Below are 24637 nucleotides of genomic sequence, written 5' to 3' on the forward strand. Positions count from 1 at the left end.
ATTAGACTATGAGCTGGTTCTTTGGGAGGAGGACTGTTAATTTTTTTGCCTTTCTTTGTATTCTCAGTGCTTAGCACAGTGCTTGGCTCATATTAGGTGCTTAATAAATGCTAGTTGACCGATTAATTCATAGATGCATCATAAAGAGTTCATTAGTGTGTCTGTCTTCCCATATCTCCTTAAACATTTCACCATTAAATTTTTTTTATAATTTTTGTCAATCTGATGATTGTGAGGTGAAACCTCAGTAGTATTTTAATTTGCATTTTCTTACTGGTGATACATTCTTATTGGTGAGCATCCTTTCATATAATTGTTGATAGCTTGAATGTTTTCTTTTGGAAACTATTCATCTTCTTTGGCCGCTTGATCTATTTTATTTTGTTTTCTTTTATTTTGTTTTTTTCCTAGGCAATGAGGTTAAGTTACTTGCCCAGGATCACACAGCTAGTAAGTGTCAGGTGTCTGAGGCCAAATTTGAACTCAGGTCTTCTTGACTCCAGGGCCGGTGTTCTATCCACTGTGACACCTAGCTGCCCCACACTTGGTCTATTTATTCTTTTTATATGGCCTTCATCAGAATTAGTTGCTATAAAGATTTTTTTCCAGTCAACAAATTTCCCTTCCAATTCTAGTTGCAATGATTTTATTCATGCAAAACCTTTTCAATTTTATATAATTAAAATTGTGTTTTACTTTTTATGATTATTTTCTATGTCTTCTATTTTCCTCTTTTATTAATGATGTGCCCTTTTCTTCTTCTTTTTTTGACTTTATAAACTACTTTCCAGTTTTTCCCATTAGCTTTTGTTGACTAGTGTAGGGAGTCCTTAACCCAGCATTTTAAATTTTTTTGCTGTAGTGAAGAACTGGAAAGTAAGTATCCAGTGGTGTCCTTGGGTTTATCAAACAGTAGGCCACAATGTTCCAGGGTTTCTATGTCTTCTCTCCTAATCTGTTCCGTTGATCAGATTTAAACTTTTTTTTAAACCAGTAACAAGTAGTTTTTAAACATTGCTTTATTAGTATAGTTTGAAGTCCAATAGTGTTGCAATCCCCATCATCGTTCTTACTTTTTAAATTGTTTTCCTTCAAGTTTTTAGCCTTTTTGTACCACCAGATGACTTTTGCTATTATTTTGTCTAGCTCTACAAAGTAACCCCAAGGTAGTTTAGTTAGTATGTCCATAGCTTCAATTTTCTGTCGTTTTGAGAACTTATGTGGATGGAGCACCCTTTATACCACACATTTAGAATTAGCATATTATGGGGAGGCATTTCTTAGACATTCTTTTTACCCTTTTTCCTTATCTACTTAACTGATTGATTTGCTTTTCAATATTCTTATTCGTATATCTACAGGGTTGTGGCTATCAATGGATAAAGTGCTGGGCCTGGAATCAGGAAGACTCATCTTTGTGAGTTCAAATCTGGCCTCAGAAACTTAGTAGCTGTGTGACCTTGGACAGGTCATTTTACCCTGTTTGTCTCAGTTTACTTATCTGTAGAATGAGTTGGAGAAGGAAATGGCACACCACTCCAGTATCTCTGCTAAGAAAACCCCAAATGGGGCCACAAAGAGTTGGACGTGACTGAAAGGACTAACCCACAACAATTCATTCATCTGTGGGGATTATTCTTTGACATTCCTAGTTGTACACTTCATGTGCTTATACATGTTTAGCATGCATAGATTCACAGATTATAGGATCAAACTTAGATCTGAAAAGGACCTCAAAGGTGGTAGAGAGCATCATCCCCTTCATTTGCAGATGTGGAAACTGAAACCAAGACAGGTAAAGGGATTTATTTGCTCAAGGTCCCACAAATAGCAAATAGCAGAGCCAGGTTTTGAAATGTGGTCCTCTGCCTCCAAATCTGGTGTTATTTCTGCTAGACCACACTGCTTCTTATTCATGATAGGATTTGGAGTATTCAGTGCAACTAGCATTTGTTTGGTGCGTACTGTATACCAAGTATACTGCTAAGTGTTCACAGATAAAATCAGTCCTTGCTCTCAACAAGGTTACTAATTTGGAGGGGAGGGGTATAGCATGCACAAGGATAAGCAAATAAAAAAAGATGTGTAAAGTAATTTGGGGGACTTGGGGAGAGGGGAGTGCTAACAACTGAAGGGAATTGAGTTTTCCCAAAGTTATAATGAAAATTAAACTTCAGTTGTCCTAATGTATTACAGTAAGGAAAACCCCCTTTTTTTTTTTTTGGTCAAATATTTGTGCATACTGGTTTTCCTAATATAATATAAGCTCCTTGAAGACAGGGACTTTAATTTTTATTTTCATATCCCCAGTGCCTAGCCCAGTGCCTGGCACATAGCAGGTGCTAGTTGATGGACTGGCTAAACATTCAAAATATATTAGTTCTACAAGAAATGAAAAAGTAAAATTTAAGAGTGACTTTTTAATAGAAAAGTATCTCTTATAAACCTTAGGGACAGATTGTTTAAAATAAGACAAATTTGAACTTGGTCAAAAATATTATACATTTGTATTTCTGTGAAACAATGTTTCATAATCCAGTTTTCATTAGTTGCTTCCTTATAGTGAAAAAAGATAATAAAAAAGTTATCTTGAATTGAAACTCTTTTTCCCTTGAATGATTGTTTCCACCTTCCTTAAACAAGCTGCTTTTGTTATCTGTGGGGATTTTGGTTGCTTTTGACAAGTTTACTTAATCTTTCAATGAAAATATACGTGACATAGAATTTGAGGACTTGAAGGGACTTTTAAGGATAAGTTAGAACTCTCTCCTCATTTTATGTGGTGTGAGGAAACTAAGTTGTAAGTGACTTGTCCAGTTATACATCTAGTTGGGATGACTAGAATTGGCGTGCAAATGGTAGGTTATGTATACAGGTTTGCCTTCAATTAACATTTTTTAGGAGTTTTACTTGCTAAAACATTGCTTTTATACATTAACCTTCCACCTAAATTTGGATCATTTGAAATAGCTTAACCAATGAACAAATAATGTATTATGTTTCATGGATTTGCAATAGGCCCCCAGTTTTTCAAGGTCACTTGAACTGTTAACATGAGCTGAGTTCATCCTATTTATAATTTACACTCCTTGGCCTACCATATTTTAGAAAAATGGCAAGTGGATACTTCATTGAACATATAGACTTAAAGAGGCATAGACCCCCTCATAGAAAAGGCAATGGCCACATTTCTAGACTTCATTTCTAGGATGTTTGAAGAGGAATTTGTTATATTTCAAATGCCATCCAGAGGCAGAAGACTGTATGTAAGACCTTATTGTTTAGACTCAACTTTTTGAATTAGGTTATGAAATTGTTTATAGAGTCAATGCTTTGAATTAGGTTATGCATGAAATATGAAATAAATCAGTGTTGGAAATATATGGAGTACTTCTGAGCTGCTTGTTTCTTTAGCCATTGAGAATATCGAATGTGGAACCCATTGGTATTTATAGCCAGCTCAGTATATTCTGAAGTTGTTATAGTTCAACCTCTACCTTCTTAAATCTGTTGGGGTCCAGTCTCGCACAGAATTTCTCCTAGTAATTCAGGAAGTTAGAGAGCATTATCAATCAATAGGTACTTCACTGAACTGACTTAGATAGGTAGGCTATAGGTCCAAGTTCCATTTCTGGAAGAAACTCCAGAATGGCTGTTCATTTGCTTCATTTTCACAAAAGACATCACTCTTATCTGGACTAAAGAGGCAGGTGGTTCTGCACATCCTAAATCAGTCTCACTCTTTCCAAAACCCAACCCTTCTGCTCAATTCCCCAGAAATTGATGAACCTGCCTTGTTTTTCCACTAGATGGGGTAGTTAAATCATTGGTTGCAAACCACCATGGGCTCTCTATAGCAGCACTTCTTAAATTTTTTCCACTTGGGACCCCTTCAGCACCTCAGTCGCAACTCACAGTTTAAGAAGTGCTGCATAGGACATCAGCATTCTCTCAATACATAAAGGGGCCTTGAAGTGATTAATTCTTGTATAGTGGTGTTTAATCATTATTCTCATATTCATTTCCCCATTCCTCTGCAGATTTCTACATTTTACTGGGTTCACAGCAAATTCTACTTTTGTTGTTATTGTTGAGTTGATTCAGTTGTGTCCAATCCTTTGTGATCTCATTTGGGGTTTTCTTGACAAAGATACTGGAATGGTCTGCCATTTTCTTTTCCAGCTCATTTTACAGATGAGGAAACTAAGGCAAATAGAGCCAAGTGACTTGCCCATGGTCACACAGCTAGTAAATGTCTGAGGCCAGATTTGAACTCATAAAGATGAGTCTTTCTGACACCAGGCCTGGCACTCTATCCCACTGTACCACCTAGTTGCCCTAATTCTACCGTACTGCTCTTTATAATTGATATCTTTTTTAACATGACATTGATTTATTATTTCCTGTCTCATACCCCAAACCCCTTTCAGACTGTCACCTTTTAAAGAAAAATGTAGTTCAGCAAAATCAGTTAGGGCATATGCAAAATTAAAATTGCATATCCATATATACTTCTGCATATATGTTCATATATATAATTCCATATCCATTTTCCATATCAATGAAAGGAGGGAGGTACATTTTCCCAACTTTTCTAGAGGCAAACTTGATAGTTATAATTACAATGTTTGAATGAACTTCTCTGAACCTAGCTAGGCTTGTACTTGGGAGGCAGGCAGACGTGCTGTTTGACTGGTGCTTAGAGCCTTTCAAGCTGGGCCATTCCACTGATGTGGTCTTTGTGACCCAGGGTCATCCTTATATCATGGTAGAGTAATACATAATGCCTTTTTTTTTTAAAGGAAATCAGGGTTAAGTGACTTGCCCAGGGCCACACAGCAATACATACACTTCTTAATAAAATTTATCTATCTTCTTCTGTCTAATACCTGATACCATTGGCCTATTAGATACCACTTCAAGAATTATTTCTCTGTACTGTTAGCATAATGATGTCTTCAGAACAAGAGCAGATCAGGAATCACTGATTGCTGAAGTAGAAATGATGGCAACATTGGGGTGGACGTGACTGCTCCATCTTAAAATTTGTGGTAGCAGAAAAGAATGTTGGCCATAGCCTGACATGGAGTGGTTTTCAATAGGTACAGGGAAAAAAATAGGTTGGATCCTGTGAATATTTAACATTTTATTGTTAAAATGTAGGGGGAAAGCATAACGATTAGACCTACTCAAAAAGTTCTCACAAAGGCTGTATGACTGCTTCTTGGGTGTGTTGTAGCTGAGTTTTTAAATTCCAGTACAAATTAAGCTAGATAGCTGCTGAGGTCTCTTCCACCTGAGATGCTAAGTTGAAAACTAGATTCAAAAACTCATTCTGAAATCAACAAACTACTAGCATGGTTTACAACAATGCTGCCAATATTCAGTATTTTGTGGTATGCTTTTGAAACTGCTGCCTTAATATCTAGTTTGTGAGCCATCCAAGAAGACATTATTATTTTACTTTTGCATTTACAGAAGTCCAGGATATTGTTATCTTATTTGGGTTGAAGTGTGGGTATAGATTTTGGAGGGAGAAGTTAGGAGATTGATAAGTATACCTGATCACACTTTCCTGAATGACTTTTCAGGCCATGGGAATTTTATGAAAAATGGTTATATTTCCACTTTTTTGTGTGTGTTTATATGCTATCATTTAGGTTCCTTTCTGGGCCTCAAATTCTTTATAAAATGAAAAGGTTCTCCAAATGATCTATTAAGGATTCCTTTGGCCCTAAGTATAAATTAAGTATTTACCTTTTATACGTTAGCCTCTGTCTTTATTCTACTTTTTATGTATGATAATACTGTCTTACCCATAGGCTCCATTCATTTAATATTTTTTTCTGAATCCCTGAAGAGATTAGATAATAACTTACATTCTGTATTTGTAGCAAAATAGTATGAGAAATCATAGAAATTCATAGCTTAAAATTAAAATATTGCTGGGGTATAGATAACCTCTTATTTAAGAAAACTTGATATGCAAAACTCTATATTTAACATTGAAAATGGGGTGATTATTCATATTATTAATTATTTGTTTGGCAAAAAAGATTAACCCCATGAATTCTTTATATAGTAAACATTTCTTACTCGTTTGACAAGTATTTGATTTACATACAACTTTTATGAAAAATGTCAACTGTGTAATAAGTAGTATACGTCTTCTTTTAATAAAGTTTTTTTATAACATAAGAAAATGCCCTTATCAGATAAACAAAGGAGTAAGAGAGCAGACGTTTAAGTGCTTCTGTGTGCTAGGCACTGTGGTAAGTGCTTTACAAATATCTGGACTGAGGAGATACGAAAGAAAAATGAATAAACTTGAAGTGATTGCTCTTTTTTTACTGTCATCTAAAAAAGATGCAATTTGTTTTATAGACTTAAGATATGTCTTAAGTTTGCATGAAAGCTGTTAACTGTTGCACGATTGGGGTGGGCAGCATGATGTGGTAGAAGAAGCTCTGAAATCTCATGACCTGGTTTCTAGGCCTGATTTTGTTGCCACTTTTTAAGTCTTGTGACCTTGGGTAAGTCACTTAGACTTTTTAAACTTCAATTTCCTCATCTATAATTTGGTGATAATAATACTTCATTTGGTTCCTTCTCATAGGATTATTCCAAGTAGCACACAGTTTAAAATTGTAAAGAACTTCCTATACCATATAAAGTGATATAAAAGGGTCCACATTTATTTTAGGATATTTGACCCAAAATAAAGAGTGAGTGTGTGTGTATGTGTATTAAAAACACCATATCCTTTCTTTTCCCCATTTGGTAAGGAATATGACAATAAAATATTATTGTCATATAAAAATCATCACATCTTGTAATGTGTAAGTTTACTTTTCAGAGAAAGTATCCATAAACCTCTAGCAAAGCCCTACTCCAGAGCTGCTTCATAGCCTTGAAATGACCCCGAATTTTCAAAGACTGTAACAGCAGATTACAAGCTCTGGCAAGTTGTGCCTAGCTAGAAAGGCATTTTGAGTGTGGTCCCAGAAATAGACTGTGTCTGAAATCCAAGGACCAGTTTACCTTCGCATGGAAAGATTCAGCATCAGCAAATTGGCCAGTAGAAAATGAATCCTTCTGCTGTGGTACCGTATAAAACATAAAAATGCTGTTTAGCTTATTTAGCTCCCTTTCTGGTCCTCTTCTGCTTCTTCAGTGAGATAAAGTAGGGGCTGCAGGATACTGAGAATCACACAGATTTAGACCATTGACAGACACCGACTACGGGTATATGAAATATCCACTCTTGTTTAGCACCCACTAAGTTGATTCAGTACTGCTCTTTCCCTGTAAATGGAATGGAAATGCCTACTATGTGCCAGCTTACTGCACAGGAAAAAAGCCAAAAGAGTTACAGCTAAATGGAAGAATGGCTCACATGCTTTCACAGCTGGCAAAAAAAAAAAAATAAAGGAGATTTCATTTTGTTTCTTAAGGGAACAAGAAATAGCATTTCATAATATCTGTAATCCTCTCTAATTGCATTGTTAATAAGGAGCACAGGCATGAAGATGGCATGAATATAGTTGCATCTTATGTGCATGTATTGGAGAGAATGAAGAAACAAATTCTATGAAGAATTTGAAAAATCATCCAAACTGAGTCAACATACATATCTTGACACTTGGTTGCTTTAGTATTAAGGTAATCTCGTGAGAGGACACCTCCCCCTCCCAAAGAAGGTTGATATATATTTGACAATGTCAAGTGAAAAGAAACGTTAAATAAAGCTTAACGCTGAGTGTTTGCAATGTCTCAGCTTGAGAACAGAGGATGTTGTTTAAGTGTAGAGTCCAGGGGAATCTGCATTGAGAATGATGCATATGTAGTCAGATGTCACCAGGTTATTGTTTTTGCTCGACAATTACTCGTTTTTACAAGGGGCTTGCTCTTCAGGGCATGTGTGGGGGGGGAGGGGGGAGATGTAATATAGAGTTATGTAATGTAATATAGTGTATTTCCAAAAATTATGATAATGTTAAAGGAAAAAAAACATTAACAGACTGAATGAGAAAGTAGTTGTTCAAAAGTACTTTTCTTGAATATTTATATTCACGTATTTATATGGTGTTTCACAAAGCATTGATTTGAGGAGAAATATAATAGTAATAGTTCACATAATGTTTTAACATTTAGGACAAAAAAAATCCTAATAGTTAAAGCTATCCAAAAGTGGAATGAGCTGTCTCAAGAAGTAAATGGATTTTCCATTACTCAAAGTCTTCTCTTAGAGACTGAATGAATATTCTTTGGGAATGATCACACAGGATCACAGATTTATAGCTACATGGACAGAATCTACAGGCCATCTTGTCCAACTCACTCATTTTACAGATGATGAAACTGAGACCCAGCGAAGTTAAGTGTCTTCCCAAAAGTTAACATAGGTAGTAGAAGACAGATGGGGTTCCGGTGTAGTTACATATTAGGCGAAGTAGATGACTAATTTTGATTTATTTCAGTTCACCTTGGTATAGGAGGTTCAGCCTACTCCCACAATTGAAGTAATCCATTCTGACCCAGTCTATGAGACTTAATACATGCCAGAGCAATGATAGAAAGTATATTCAAAACTGGAGAGTGATTGTTAGTGGATTTTGTTGGATTGGAGCTATCTACTCCAATCAGGAAGAATGTCCCTGGCCAGTTAACTTAGATTATTATTATTATTAATAATAATAATAATACATTTTTGATTTTTGTAATTTGTCTTGTTTTGGTAATTGCTTCCAGGAGAGTTGGAGTCGGAAGACAATAATATCAAAAATTATATTCTAAATATATTATGTGAGTTTATTTCATACAGGATCTGGCAGAAATTTATAAAGTTTGAGGGAAGTGTAATTTTTAATAAAAATTGACTTCATGAAATACTTGCAAGTCTCTGGAAAAATGAGTTTGAAGAATGCAGTAAAAGTCCACAAAACAGAGAAACTAATGGAACATATTTGAACATATCTAGGAAATTTTTCCTTGTGTGGAATTCTTTACCCTTTATTTTCCTTTTTTTTCCTTGCATTATCTCTTAACAGGATTAAGATTAAGGATTGGATAAGTGTGAGCAGAATAATTAAAGCAACTATTATTTTTGAAAAATCAAGTGTAACTACCTAACAGGTTAAAATTAAATGTAAGGAAAAAATGAAATGTTCACAAGTATCTTAAATATAATTTTTTGGTAAAACATTTTCTAATCTTTTAGCAGGAACAATAGAGTTTTCAAGTTCTTGGAGATTAATATTAAATGTAGAGTAAATAGATTTTCCAAAAGAATATTTATTTTCAAAGAGTGTCTGCTGGATGCAGAGGTTTAGTTTAAATGAATCTTGTGACAGTTACAAGATGTTTTTTATAAATTGAAGACTTATATGTCTACACAGATATTTTGCAAGAAATTTAATTTTTACGTGGAAAAATCAGCAGGGAGGTTTGATTAAAGTGGACAAAACATTTGCATAATTTTGGGCATAAAGGTTGGAACTCACGTAACATAAGGTAAAAAGGAGCCTAAACTAGTTTGAATTCTAACACTAAAATGCCTGGAGGATTATCTCAAAAAATCATTTCATGATTGTGACCAGATGGCATCCACGCAATAATTTTGAAGGCACCGAGGGATGAAATTGTAGAACTTGCTGGCCAAAACATATAACTTGTCATTACACACTGTCACTGTACCAGAAAATTGTCGTATTGCCAAAATGATTCCCATTTCTGGAAAAAAAACAGTTAACCCCCCTCAGAATCTCAAAGTATATTACCATATAGAATAAGCTTTTATAATAAAGACTAAAATTACTGAACACTTAAACTGGCATTAAGTGGATAACGTCGTAATGAGGGGAAGTCATGTCAGTCTGTTAAATTCCTTGAAGGGTGTAAATGAAAGTATGAATAAGGGGAAAATCAGTGGATTCTTCCACTTCCAAAAGATCTTTGACAAGTTTCCACACACATGACTGTTTTGTTTGTTTTAAGAGCCTTGCAGTTGAATTGAAAGAAGACAAATGTTTTGTTATGGAAAGGGAAAAAATAGTAACTTATAAATCACAATGTTTCTGAATGGAGAAGAATTAAAGTAGTGAAAGATTCTGTAGGTCAGAGAATTACAGAATCGTAAATCCTAGAGCAGGAAGAAACCTTTAGCTTAATTCCCTCATATTAAAAATAAGGAGACTGAGTCCCAGGGAGGTTTAAGGATTTGCCCCAGCTCACTCAGGTAGCATCGGAGGTGGAATTGTAAACCCAGGTGATCTTTCTACTGTATCATGCTGCCTCCCTAAAAGATTCCAACATGAAAGATCACTTATTGCTTAGGAACCTATGATGGCTTTATGTTTTGTCAATTCTGCCCTTCATTGCCTAACATTGAAGAGAACTTTATATCAAACATCCATCTTCACTACACAACCTGCTACTATTTCCAGCCCCATCACTTAACCAAATGTCCACTAAATCCCTTCCATTCCAGCTAAATAAATCATCTTACTTTCCCCAGTTAACAGCTTGCTAGTTTCTAACTCTGACCTTACAGATATACCATTCTTGGTTTGGTTTTTTTGGGGGGGGGGGGGATGAGGCAGTCAGGGTTAAGTGACTTGCCCAAGGTCACACAGCTACTACGTGTCAAGTGTTTGGTCTGAGGCCGGATTTGTACTAGGGTCTTCCTGACTTCAGGGCCGGTGCTCTATCCACTGAGCCACCTAGCTGCCCCCAGATATACCATTCTTAAATCTGGAATAAACTCCCCACTCTCTTTACCAATCCTTTGTCCTTCAAGTTCAAAACCTAGTTTTAAATTGATCTTACCTTTCCCAAATGCCGTCTGTTAAATCCTGCCAAACTAATATCACTTTTACTTTGTATTCCTCACCACTTAGTTTATATGTTATTATATAGTAAACGCTTATTCAGCATGGTCAAGGAATAGTATGTTTCAGTTCATCAAGTGGGCTGATTAACAGGGAAATAACAGATTTCCAGTTTTGAAAGATTTGACCTATAATCAAATGCACATGTTTTATCAGCAGTAAGTAAATGTTCATGATTCATCATGAGATAATAGAGAACTGGCTTACAAGTTAGACCAACTTAGATTCAAATCCCACATCTGACATACTGGCCGTGTAACCTTGGACATGTCACTTAACCTTTTGTGCCCCAACCAATTCTGTAAGGCTACAAATGGCAGAAAAGTTTCCGATTAGCTTTGGTAAAGGAAGTTCTTCACTATAAGCTACCCACACCAATGAAATCACATCCATATTTTAAAAATTGAAGTTAGTGTTTGGTTTTCCTTTTGTTTGTTATAATTGAGAAGCATTTCGTATTTTTGCAGTTTCCTGGGTTGTCTTAATGAAAATTAGGTGTAGTGTTGGTGAATTGTAAACATTCTAGTTGATAAAACATTCTACTTGAAAGAATGCCCAATAACAGTCTACTGTACTTCAGCTATTGAGAACAAGTGCTGTTAACATTCTTAACTCACTTCACGAGCATACATTTCTGGTCAGCACACTGAGGACTACTGTAATCACCTGGTCTTGGTTTCCCTATCTCCAATCTTTACCCACTCCAATTCGTATTTCACACTACTGCTACATCAGTTTTTCTAAAATGCCATTCTCACATCAGTTCTTTCCTTAAAAATTCGCAATAGATGATGTTTTGATGTGTTTTACTTGACTATACTTATTTGTCATGGAAGGCTTCTATTGGTGGAGGGGGGGAGTGGAACCAGCATAGTAGTAAAGATGCAAAAAAAAAAAAAAGATGAGTATCAAAACATTTTTAAAATATGCAGAAGAAAATAAATTCAGAAAGAGATACAGTAATTAAGTTTAATATGTATTTTTAAAAGTTTTGCACAATATAAATACAAAGTAACAATACACTCCTTTTTGTTTTTCTTCATGTACTGGAATGTTAGTTGATGATTGTGAAATTCATAAAGGAAAAGGAAAACAAGAACCCTAGCCATAGTCATGCTTCACCTTCACATCCCTCCATCCTTCCACCCAGACCATCTCTCTATCTCTTTTCTTCTCGCTTTTCCACATCTTGCTTTAGGCACAGCAATCAAATTAAGAGTAACATTACTTCTGGAAAGGGTATTTAATAGCTTACCATCCCTGGGGCCACCCAGATCAAAACTCTTTTCCTTGGCCGCTGTTTCTCTATGTGTTGTTTATCTGCTGTAATTTCCCTTCTTACAATACAAGCTCCACAAAGGTGGGCGATGTCTTCTGATTTTTTGTCTCCCCAATGTCTTCTCAGACACTGAGAGATAGTGTGGCTTAATGGGTAGAGCACTGGACTTGGAGTTGTAATTTTGGAATACTGTGTCTTCACACCTCAATTTGAATCTTGCCAAAGATATTAGTCATGTGATTCTGGCCACGATTCTTAACCTCTCTGAGCTTCAGTTTCTTAATTTGCAAAATGGGCAAAATAATATTCAGTAATTATGGCAGAAATAGGACGATAGCTAAAGAAGACAGGGGCGTTAAAATTGGAGGTGTTCCATCCCAAGATAAAGGATCTTTTATTAGAGAAGAGAAAAAACCCTTCCAGAGGGGGCAGTTTGAAGATGCTCAGGATAGGATTGAGAACACAACTGTTCTCCATTTAGTTAGAAGAGGCTGTCACCTCAGTAAAAGAGGAGTCTCTTTTGTCTCATGACTCTAAGTCCACTTATGCTGGTGATGAAAACCACTAAAATTCTTGTCAGGCTTTTAACTCTAAATTTATATGGATGCTCTCTCCGCATGGGCACATCCTCCAACATTGAAAATCACAAATCATCCACTGTTTTGTTCTATATGATTTGTCCATTTTCACCTTCAGATTCTCTAAGAGAAAGGTGGGCCCTAACAATATGCTTGGAGCCTTCTGTAGATCAGTGGTCTCCAAAATGGGCACCAGTTACCCTAGAGGGCTATAGAATAATATCAAGGGGGCTATAGCTTAACCTCCAGAGTTATGTGATCAATTAATCTGTATGGGAAGATGGTTCTTTCCACCCCTTTTCTTCCCCCAGCTCATAGCCAACACAAGTGTTGGTGTTTAGTTATTTTTCAGTCATGTCTGACTCTTTATGACTCTATTTGGAGTTTTCTTGGCAGAGATACTGGAGTAGTTTGCTATTTCCTTCTCCAGCTTGTGTTGCAGATGAGGAAAGTGAGGTAAACAGGGTTACGTGACTTGCCCAGGGTCAAGGGTCTGAGGCTGGATTTGAACTTGGGAAGATTTTCTATCCACTGCACCACCTAGCTGTACAAGTACTACACAAGTAAATCACTCCTTTTACTCCTCACTTAGTCTGGCACCCTTCTAGCACCCGCCCCCCTCCTTACCCACATGGGGGGCCCCTCAGGGCAGTTAAAATTTTACAGGACCCAGACCCTTACAGACAAGATTCCACCCCCACCGTCTGTATTCCCATCTTCCTCTAGCTATGGAAGTCCACCCAATAGATGGCTCATTATTTTGAGTCTGTTCTGGGTGAGTAATCTGCAGGTGTCCTCCCCTCAACTTCCCCCGAGTGGTGTTCTTTTTTTGATGGGAAATATAGCACAGGATATGCAGGCATGGATAGTTTGGGATTACATTGTCTTTCTCTCAAAACTCATCTGTCTTCTGAACTTTGTTATTTCCCTAAGGGCACTACTATCCGTTTCAGTCTTCTGTATTCTTTACCTCTACATTAGCCTTGCTTCCTACTTAACTACAATTACTCTCTTCAAAGTTAATAATAATCTCTTCATTGACAAATCTGATATTCAGGTATTTGACATTCTTAATCACACTCGTTTTCTAGAAAAAGTAGTCTTTTTTTTCTGGGTTTTTGGGACACTCCTCTTAGTTCATCTGCCTTTTGGCACATTCCTTCTTCAAGTCTCCTTTGTTGGCTTATCATCCATATCCCTCCCCATAACAGTGAGTATAATGTTCTGTGTGGTGCACTTTCCTCTCTTCACTTAACCTCCTTTGGGTTTAAAGATCACCCTTATGCAGGGGACTTACTGATCTGTATCTCTGTAACCCTAATCTCCTCAGCTCTAGTCTCACATTTGGACATCTCAGATTTGATTTGTTATGTAGGTATCTCATACTCGGCATGTCCAAAGTAGAACTCACTATCTTTTCTCCAACACATACCCTCCCTCTCTTCGCAATTTCTCTTTCTGTTGAGGACCTCTTATAGTTACTCAAGATTGCAACCTTGTTATTCTTGACTCCTCATTTTCCCTGACCCCGTACAATTACTTGTGAAATCTTGTGGTTTCTGCCTTCACAACCTCTCTTGTATCTGTTCTCTTTACACACACACACACACACACACACACACACACACAGACAGCTACCATCCAACTTAATCTCTGGTTTGGACTAGAGCCTTCCTAAATTTGTCTTTCTGCCTGAAGGCTCTCCCTGCTCCAGTTCATCATCTTCGTAACTGCCAAAATGATTTTTTTTCTTAAGTGGCCTTCTGGCCATATCACTTTCCTATTGATTCTAGAATAAAATACTATTTAATCTTTGTTTCATCCTTTTATAATTTCTGTTTTGTGTAAACTTTAAAATGTATATCATTATTAGTACAGTATAACATGTATGTAATTTATAAATAATATACATATATTGAGGGTGTGTGATGAAAAAAGTTGGGAAACCACTATGGATTGTCCATTGTTATCCATGACTCTTGGTATCTTACCAGTCTGCTTAGTTTTCTGGGTGCCTTTAAGACATAAAAGAAACCCAATCCAGATTTTTAATCCCATTTTCTTGGTAAGATATTTAGTTTATTAGGCTTAGGTATATTATAAAATTAATTTATTTTATAATTATTTTAAATTATAAAGAAAATTTCAGTTTGCTTTCATTCGTTAATTAGCAAAAATGGACTTTTGTGCACTGTGAGGGACAGAAAGAAGCAGATTTTTTTGGTATGAGTAACATTTATTTGCATATATCAGTTTGCAGATGTGTGTATATTAAGTCATAGAGTTATGTTGATTATCATAAATTTGTGTGTGCTGGGCCCACAGGAGCCGTTAGATACTTTATTTGTAGTTTAGCTAAGCTTCACCAAATGAGGCTTGTTTATGGTCTGAGTTTTTAGATCTCCTATAGATGTGGTTAATTCAAAGGCATGTTGGGACTATTTTTCTAGTCAATTTTGCTTTTCAAAATGAGGATAAATCCTTATTTAAAAACATCTAAGCATTATCATTAGATAAATGATATAAATGATCTTAAGAACAAACTGTTGGATAAAAAACAAACACCAAGGTATCTTTTTCACTAATCCTAATTGTTTTCATTCATCATTTAAGTTATTCTTGGATTTTCTCCTACTTTAAGCAGGATACTGAATCTTTTGAATGATGCAGTAAAATTTAAAGTGTTGTCTCTAATATGAGGACCTCTCCTGGAATCCCTGCAGCGCTACTTTGGACAAGTAACTAGTGTCTCTAAGCTTTAAATTTTACCCATCTGCAAAATGAAGGGTTAGACTAAATCTGTTGTTCAAAGCTGGTCTGGAATGAGTAAGCCTTTACTTTTCTCATTAGGAGATTAGAAAGGTAGGCATTACTTTGCTTTTTCAAAATCTTGTTCTTTCCACATTTGACTAGTATATGAGAAAGAAATTGACAAATGAAGAGTCTCCTTTAGTCTTCTATCTTCTATCTATGCAGTTGCTGCTATGAGAAGTTTGTGAGCAGTAGTTAGAAGCTACTGACTTGTCTGTAAGAAACCTGTGATTATCTTTTCCTTAGATAATTTCTCAGCCCTTCTTCCAGTCTTCTTCTGAATACTTTAGTTGGGAGTTATATGACATGAAATTAACATTAATTTGTTACTATAGTTACCACTTTACTTGCAAGATTAGGTGAAGTTGGTTTTTTTGTCTCTTTCTGAAAGACCTATCTCCTTTCTCAGTACATTTAATTAACAAAAATCTCCATTTTTATTAGGACATCACGTGCGCGCGCGCGCGCACACACACACACCACTTCCTAATCAGACAGAACTTAAACAACCAGAGGAGCAATTTTTAAAAGGTGTTATGTTTTTTTTTTTTAATATGCCTCACAAAGACATTTCAGCAAACTTTGTTAGAAGTATATGATCATTTGAAATGCTGGAAGTCTTTGCGGATTAAGTATACTCCGTAGTTTTCAATTTGTAATTATTTTAATTTGCAACTAATATAGCTCACATTTCAAAATCATGTGTATTTGCAAATAGATAAGCATTGTTTCTGGTTTAACATTTTTTTAAAACATTTTTTATAATTGATTTTTTAGTTTCGAATTCTCTCTCTCCCACCTTGACTTCCCTGACCCACCAAGAAGATTAGAAAAAGAACAACCACTACAATCATGTATATAGTCAAACAAAGTAAGCTTCTCTATTAGGCATGTTTCAAAAATGTATCAGTTTGCATTCTGAGTCCACCACTTCTCTTTCTGGAGGTGGATAGCATGTTTCATCATGTGTCCTCTGGAATTATGGTTGGTCATTCTGTTGCTCGGAGTTCCTGAATCTTCCAAAGTTGTCTATATATTGTTGTTATTGTATAAATTGTTCTTCTGGTTATGCTTATTTCACGTTACATCAATTCATACAAAGTCCTCCTAGATTTCTCTGAAACCATCCTTTTTATCTTTTATAGCATAATCATATTCCATCACATTCATGTATTCTGGTATCCCCTCAGATTCCAATTCTTTGACACCATCAAATAGCTGCTATTAATATTTTTGTACATATGGATCCTTTCCCCCTTTCTTTGATCTCTGAGGTATAGACCTACTTAACAGTATTGCTGGATCAAAGGGTATACACAGTTTAATAACTTTGGGGGCACAGTTCCAAATTGCTTTCCATAATGGCTGGACCAGTTCACATTGCCGTCATTAATGTAGCAGTTCCCCACATCCCCTCTGGCATTTGTCATTTTCCTTTTTTTTTGGCCAATCTTTTGAGTTTGAGGTAGTACCTTAGTATTGTTTTAATTTACATTTCTTTAAGTATTAAAAAATTCTGTTGCTATTGATAGCATGGATTTCTCCCTCTGAAAAATGCCTATTCATATCCTTTGACCATTTATCAGTTGGGAAGTGGCTGTTATTCTTATAAAGTTGACTATATTCTATCTATATCTTAGGAAATAAAACCTTTAACAGGGAAACTGCCCCAAAGATTTTCTTCCAGTTAGCTGTTTTTCTTCTAATTTTAGCTACATTGGTATTGTTCATGCAAACCCCTTTTAATTTTACATAATTAAAATTGTCCATTTTACATCCTGTGAATTTCTCCCTCTTGTTTAGTCAAGAACTATTCCCTATTCGTAGATCAGACAGGTAATTTCTTCCATTAAGCATTATTTCTAAAAAGCCAGGTAATCCCTACCCCACCACAAAAAAATAATTTTAGGTTCATTCAAAAGCAGAGCATTACCATAGAAGAATAGAACCCTCCCTGACGCAATAAATGTAAAGGGGGAGAAAACCAAATCAATGGACTTTTGAGACATTTAAGCTCTGAGAAGTTTGCCTTAATGAGCTTAAAAAAACAGTGGCATTCACTTTGAAAGACAAGAAGAAAAACGGTTTCTATTTGGACCGGAGTTTTAAATCATTGTTTTTTTTGGGGGGCCCATCTGGCCACTTAGAAATAAATATTCTAAATTGCAAATGGACAAGTTTCTGTGTATGAACCCTAACCATTATAAGAGATTGAGAATAAAAGAAATTAAGAACGAGGGGCAGTTAGGTGGCACAGTGGATGAAGCACTGGCTCTGGAGTCAGGAAGGCCTCAGTTCAAGTCCAGCCTTAGGCACTTACTGACTTTGTGACCCTGGGCAAGTTACTTTACCTCCATTGCTGCAAAAACCAATCAAACAAACAAGAATAAATATCTTCAGGGCAGCTAGGTGGTGCAGGGCATAGAGCTCGGGCCTTGGAATCAGGAGGACCTGAGTCCAAATCTGACCTCAGACACTTGACACTTACTAGCTTTGTGACCCTGGGCAGGTCACTTAATCCCAATTGCCTCACCAAAAAGCAAAAAAAAAAAAAAAAAAAAAGAATTTAAGAACATATTTGAAACAACTAAATTTGAAGTATTAGATATTACAGAGTCTTTGTATACTTTAACCATAAATTTTAAAAATAATTCATAATGATGGTTTAGGTAGTATATTTAAGGCCTTGTGTCTTTTCATTCAGCAGGAACAACAGCCAGAATTACAATTTCAGTTTTGTCACTACACTGATTAGACAACCTAAGAAGTAATAGGGTATATGGTATTCATATTAATGCATATTTCATACATTAAATGTGTACTGATAATTTCATTTTAAAACATTTTATATAATGAAAATAAAGATCGTGATTTATTGGTTCAAAAATTTAAAATAAGGCATGTTTTTGTATTATAGGTCAGGATTCTGTAGGAGCCCGATTTTAGAATTCACAAGATCACCTGAAGTACTAGAGAAATATGGTATGTTTATGTTTTATTTTTTTATATTCATATGAAAATAACATCTCACTGTCAGCTCTTGACTATGCTTGTTAGTATTTGAAGATTTTCACAATCATAATGAAACATAGAAATAAAATAAATAAATAAAATATTTATTTAACCTATTTGGGACTATATGCTCAGACCCTTAGGGGACAGGAACAGAGCAGTTTCTTTAATTAAAAAAATACCTATAAAATGAGAAGGGAGATGTAACAAGTAATTGTCAGTAACATCCAAAATGTTTGTAGCTATTACTAAATCATTTACTCTTTAGTAAATTACTTTTTGTCATTTTAATGTATATCATTGTAGTAAGGTAATCTAGACTGAGTAATACTTGAAATCTAAAATGTTGTTGTCTTTTTGGTACCACTCAGTGGATCCTGGTAGCTACTTGAGTGTAGACTAGAAAAGAGTATATTACTCCTCAAGTACTCAAGTCCCTAGAAAATAGACATCAGGGTACTCTTGAAAACCCTTAGGGTTTTGATTGGGAGATTTTCTGTAGTCTTCAGCTGCTGTTGAGGTAGGTATGATAAGAAACCTACAAACCTTAGGAGACTCAGTTCTGTCTGGGTGTATATATCTATTTCTTGCCTGAAGGGGTATATTAAATTTGATTGGAAATTTCCTAATAGCTCTAAATCTAAAATACTTCTTAGGCTTAGATTTGTTGGGGACCTAGGAATGACCTTTTGACTTCCCTTAGATAATTGTAGTCTATAAGTTTTACATTCAGAATACAGAATCCTCTTGAAATATTAATGATACAGTGCTACCATTTTTCCTCCCCATCATATTTTGTGAGTGAGGTTCCTTATCGTTTTACTCTGAGGCCAATTCCATAAACTTCTGTCAAACTACTAGGTGTCAATTCCACTTGGCTAGAGGTGTTGATTCTTTCTAGAGCTGTTTTCTCATCAGCCTGCTGTAGCTTGGGGCAGAGTGAAACTAGCAAACAATCAAGGTACATATTCAAGTAGTATTTTGGCCTTGTGTATCCTACCTGAACTAGTATAATGAGGACTCCTGATAGTTGTGAGCTCAGACACAACATCCATCAGAAGGTTACTAGTTAGGCCAGCTGTGGTAGTAAACAGTGAATTTGGGAAGGAAGGTCAGTGGGGTCAGTGTATATAGGGAGGTAGGGTGTATGCGTGGGTGTCCACATAGGTTTATTTTGATGTCTCTTTTTAGAAAATTGTTTAGCTTTTGGACAATAAGTTTTATAGTTTTGAAAATTAGTGTTTCTAAGGAGTTTTGTTAACATTTTTCCAACCCCATAAAGTAATTCGAGACAGTCTTTAAGGGCTCCTGAGTGTGTCCTCAGTATTCGTTTATATGTTTATATTGTTCCTTCAAGTATATGCCCAGTTACTGACTTTTTTTTTTTTTCAAAATCTCAATATTCATGATGGTCCCATTAATCTACTGCCATAAGTTTTGCTCGTATCTTATCTCCCATACTCTGAACTTAATATTCATATTCATGTGTACAGGCTGTAAGCAAATTATAAACTGACAAGCTTAATTAAGGAGAAATATAAGAAAGGAAGTTTTAAAAACCATAGCTTGAATTATCACCTTTATACATTTATTTTCTAAATCTTTATCTCTACCTACTTCCCCAAAATACTAGACCCATATTTCCAATTCCCTTTGATATATATCCCACCCCACCTCAGACTCAACATGTCCAAAACTGAACTTAGTATCTTTTCCCCAAAATCTGCCACTTCCTCTAATTTACCTATTTTTGTTGGCAGTATCACTATTCTCCCAGTCATAGGCTCATAACCAGAGTCACCAGAATCACTATTAAACATTGTTTCTCTTTCATCTCTGACTTCTAGTTAGTTGTTAAATCCTATCAGTTCTTCTCTGCAATCTCTCTCCTCCATTCTTTTACCTTATTTCCCATTCTACGGAGGGTAAGTTCAAGCCCTTATTTCTTCTTACCTAAATTAGTATATATTCCTTTCAGCATTTCCTGCCTATAATCTCTCTTCTCTCCAGTCTGTCCTTCACCTAATAAATCCTTTTTTTTTTTACCTTACGGTATTGAAAAATCTTCCTTTGAGTACTGAGTAGTTGAGCCTTCTTTTCCTTAGATTCAAGAGCCTTCAGTATGGCTTCAGTCTACTTTTCCAACCTTGTCTCATACCTTTACATGTGCTGTTTCAGACAAACTAAACTGTTTTCCATTTCCCGTTCAGCTCCTGCCCTCTCTGATCTCTATACCTATGCATATGACTTTTCCCTATGGCTAGGATGGATCCCTCTCTCCTCAAAAGCCTCATTTCTATCTCCCTTCCTTTGAGGCTCAGCTCACTTGCCACCTCCTCCAGTAAGTTTTATCTTCCATTTTCCTTGAGCTAAAAATGTTCTTTCTGTCCTCAGATATCTCCTACCATTTTACCTGAACCTCTCCCTTGATTTGTCAGCTTATCATACTGGTTTTTTATAGTTGTTTGTTTATACTCTACCACCACCACTCCTACCCCCAACACCAACAGCCCTGTCTCCCCTTTCCCCCTACACTCAACAGGAATTTCTTTGAAAGCAGCATTTTTGTTGTAGCAGTCTTTCTGTCTTCATGCCTATCACAGTGCCTTACTTAATCGCTACTTAATAGATTGTTGTTTCTGAAAAATTGAGGATTGTAATTGGTATGCTCTTATATTTAGAAATTGACAAAAGTTTTAAAGAGGAGTACTCTGAACATTGGATTGGATTGAAATGCTAAGTTCTGAGGAATTCTAACTGAAGTTTGTTTTTATTAGAATTATTAAGCCTACGCTCAGCTCAAGTTAGCAACTAGACTGGTGTGACAACCTGTTTTTAATCAGTGACTCAAAGCTGTGATCACCTCGATGTCACCGAATGGCCACAGCTTGTAAAAGGTAACTTTGAATGTTATTTCATGGTCTTTGGCGGGCTATCTTATAAAGTAAGATTATACAATGATTATTGGTAGTTGTACAAGTAAAAAAATATAAAATTGGTAGAAATACAATCAAGAGTATTGGACCTAACATTTGACTTACTTTTTCATATCTTTCCAAAAATTATCACTACCTTTTTCCCCTCTAAAAATGTCAGTAGCAGCCATCACTATAAGTCTGTATGGATAAACAATAGAGCGAAGTATTTTGGTAGGGAAATGCTTCCAGATTTATGCCTCAGTAAATATTTAATTCTGAATGTTATGGAAAATAATGTTAGAAGACTTATTAGAAGTTTCAACTTTAAAATGTACCTTTTATTTGATGAACTTTTTATTGAAACTACTCTAGAAGATTTTACAGCTTTAATAAAACCAGTGTACTTTTCTCTCCTAGAGAGTTACAGTGGAGGTAGAAGGAGTGGCTTGCAGAATGGAGAAGCTGCACCCAGTGTTATTGGAAGTGAGCCACCATTTGAATTTGCTAGCTCATGCTGCAGTATTCAGATTAATGGGTGTCTTGTGATCACGTTTTCTGCAATCCAAATCAAAACTGAAAGTTATATGAGCATTTGCTCTAAGATTTTTTATTTCTAAAATAATTTGCTTATTGTTAAATTTTTAAAATGAAAATATTTCATAATTTTTCACTTAACATTTTTAGTAAGAGAGTGCCCCCAAAGTAATTTTTGCCTTTGGTCACATTTTCTAAGTTGATATATATGTATGTATGTGTGTGTGTGTGTGTGTGTGTGTGTGTGTGTGTGTGTGTGTGTGTGTACACACATACACACATATATACATATATACGTACGTATACACATACACATACACGTATATACATATATAATTTTTTGTTGTACTCTTTAACAATTGTAAGTACTTGACATGAAAGGATACATAGCTTCCTATTGACTAAACAAGTTTGATTAAATATTAATGTCATTACAAGGTACTTGATACTCTACTTTTTGAAAGTTAGACCTGACTTGGAAATTTGCTAGTTTTGTTTCCTGTCTTCTTTCACCATTGAGCTAGAAAATTATTTTACAAAATATAATGTAAGCAGGGCTACTAGAAACTTAGTATAGATCTGACTCAAACTGTTTACTTAAATTTTTACAAGGAAAGTTTTTCTGTTTGTTCTGTGGATACTCACTTTTCTTTTACTTAAAAACATTCACATTTATCAAACTGACTAGGAAGACATATAGGATAATCATTTAGATAAAAGATTTAAACCAAGTCTGTGAAACTGGCATTTTAGGAAACTGAAACTGGCATTAATCTGTCCTTCCTTTCTTACTCATCTCTTTTTGTCTTTTCCCCAGTCTGGATTGATTTTAAATTTTTCGTCACTTGTAAATGGTATTGAGCAAGTGGTCAGTTTCCAAGACCAAGTTAGGTAGAACAACTTGGTAGTTTTATTTAGAGGTTAGTCACTCTTTTCCTCAGTGGAGCCAACAGAAATGAGAAAAGCTAGACAGTAAAACTAGATTGGAATGTAATTGTTATATGGTAATTGACATAGCTTCCATCCTCTTCTAGAAGAGTCTCACATCTCTGCTGCCCTTAAATATCTTTGCTTCTAAGACTTGGATTTGTTTCCCTCCTTGCTTGTGTCTTATCTTTATACCTTTGCAGTTTTTTTCCCCTTTTCTATGTTCTCTCTGGGTCCTCCCCTTTTCCTTTATTCCTTTATCTTTCCTGTTAATTTTGAAAGTTTTGCTGCCTAAGTGTTTGAAAGCTTCTAATCTGCCTCTCTTCCCTTAGTGCCAGCAGGTTTATTTTTTGTTTTGCAAGCCTGCTCTGCCTCCTTACAATATGACATCTGATGCTGGAGGGTCGCACTTTCAAAAATGAGTCAGCTGGTACATGGGGTTATCATCAGTTTTTAGCTCTTCTGTCTGGGAGATACAAGTTTGGAAGCAATCTTGGGGTTCTTACCCACAAGGCTGGTGGAGACCAGGTGTGTCACGAAGGTGATTTGCTTGCTCCCTGGGGGAGAGGGTGGAGTGAAATTTTTGCATATGTGTCACAGCCAAGTCACTGCCACCTCCAGCAGGCTATCAGTTTAGTTCTCTAAGTGATTTTAAATGAAACTTTTAATTTTAATACTACTGAATAAAAATTCTAAAATGAATTATTGAACTGGGACCTATTTATGCATTCTTGCTCTTAGCAGTAGTGTGAACAGACAAGGAAAAACAAAAGTTTTGAAAGTCAACTAAAGAGGTAATTTTAAAATAGTTTTAAGAAAAGTGGAAAACAGAATTAAACTTTTTTCTGGTGGCTCTGATTTTAAGATTCTTCTGATGTCTTTAAAATTTTGAAGTTCAAATCCTCATTTTCTGGTTAATTCCTAGGTCAAGACTTCCTTTGAAAACTTAGTCTTTGCTTTAAAAAAAAATTTTTTTTTTGAATCTGCAAGTATTGGAATAATGTTTATATTATACTATACTATAACATGGTTTAAAACTGCTAATAAAGTGAATATACTTCCTAGAACTCAGTCTGTTTTCTAACAGCAACATATAGGGTAAGGAAGGTTCATGCACTCTAGAAATGAATTGGAAAGGATTGATTTAGTAGACTTGGCTTTCGGAGTATATCTCGATAAAATAAGGATATATAGTTTCTATCGAACAAACAAAATACTATAAAACCACTGGTTGGCAATTTTATACCTATGGGCAATTCTCAACTATCTACAGCAAAGTTTTATCCAAGGTTTAGTTTCTCTTACCATTCAAGTTTACTTCTGGTCAATAGTATCACTTAGCACCACTAGTTAGTATGTGTACAAGGAAACCAAAGTAATGTCAATATTGAATGGTGAATAAGAATAAAAATAAGAATGGTCAAACTGTTATGAGCTGATAACTTATGTCAACTGGGATTCCTTTTAGACTCACTTGCAATTTTGGATGATTCGTAAGTGAATCATTCAATAAGAATTGTTAGTCAAGGCTTGACCGTAGCAAACTTTGCAGTTGTGTGTTTTTAGCTAAAATTTTTGTTCTCCAGGCATAATCTTGATTTCTCACTCAGATTTTGATTGCTTATACTACTATAGGATTCTGTATACTATTCTTAGGAAGATAATGCACTAACTTTTATTAGGTAAACT

General features: G+C 35.5%; 1 protein-coding gene across 6 annotated transcripts in view; it reads left to right on the plus strand.

The window, feature by feature from the left end:
• Nucleotides 1-24637, plus strand: part of UBE3A (ubiquitin protein ligase E3A) — a 241480-nt gene that overhangs the window by 144205 nt on the left and 72638 nt on the right. For 3 of the 6 annotated variants that reach the window (XM_027856645.1, XM_027856643.1, XM_027856647.1), the window contains 2 exons: nucleotides 18475-18539; nucleotides 21347-21466. In XM_027856645.1, coding sequence (XP_027712446.1) covers nucleotides 21447-21466 — 20 coding nt within the window. In that variant the 5' untranslated portion in view covers nucleotides 18475-18539; nucleotides 21347-21446. Of the gene's footprint in view, nucleotides 1-16363; nucleotides 16429-18474; nucleotides 18540-21346; nucleotides 21467-23280; nucleotides 23477-24637 lie in introns of those variants that run through there. The other 3 variants (XM_027856648.1, XM_027856646.1, XM_027856649.1) reach the window with 3 other exon arrangements.

This window comes from Vombatus ursinus, unplaced genomic scaffold, assembly GCF_900497805.2.
Source record: "Vombatus ursinus unplaced genomic scaffold, bare-nosed wombat genome assembly UNPS02011591.1, whole genome shotgun sequence".
NCBI classification, from domain to species: Eukaryota; Metazoa; Chordata; class Mammalia; order Diprotodontia; family Vombatidae; genus Vombatus; species Vombatus ursinus.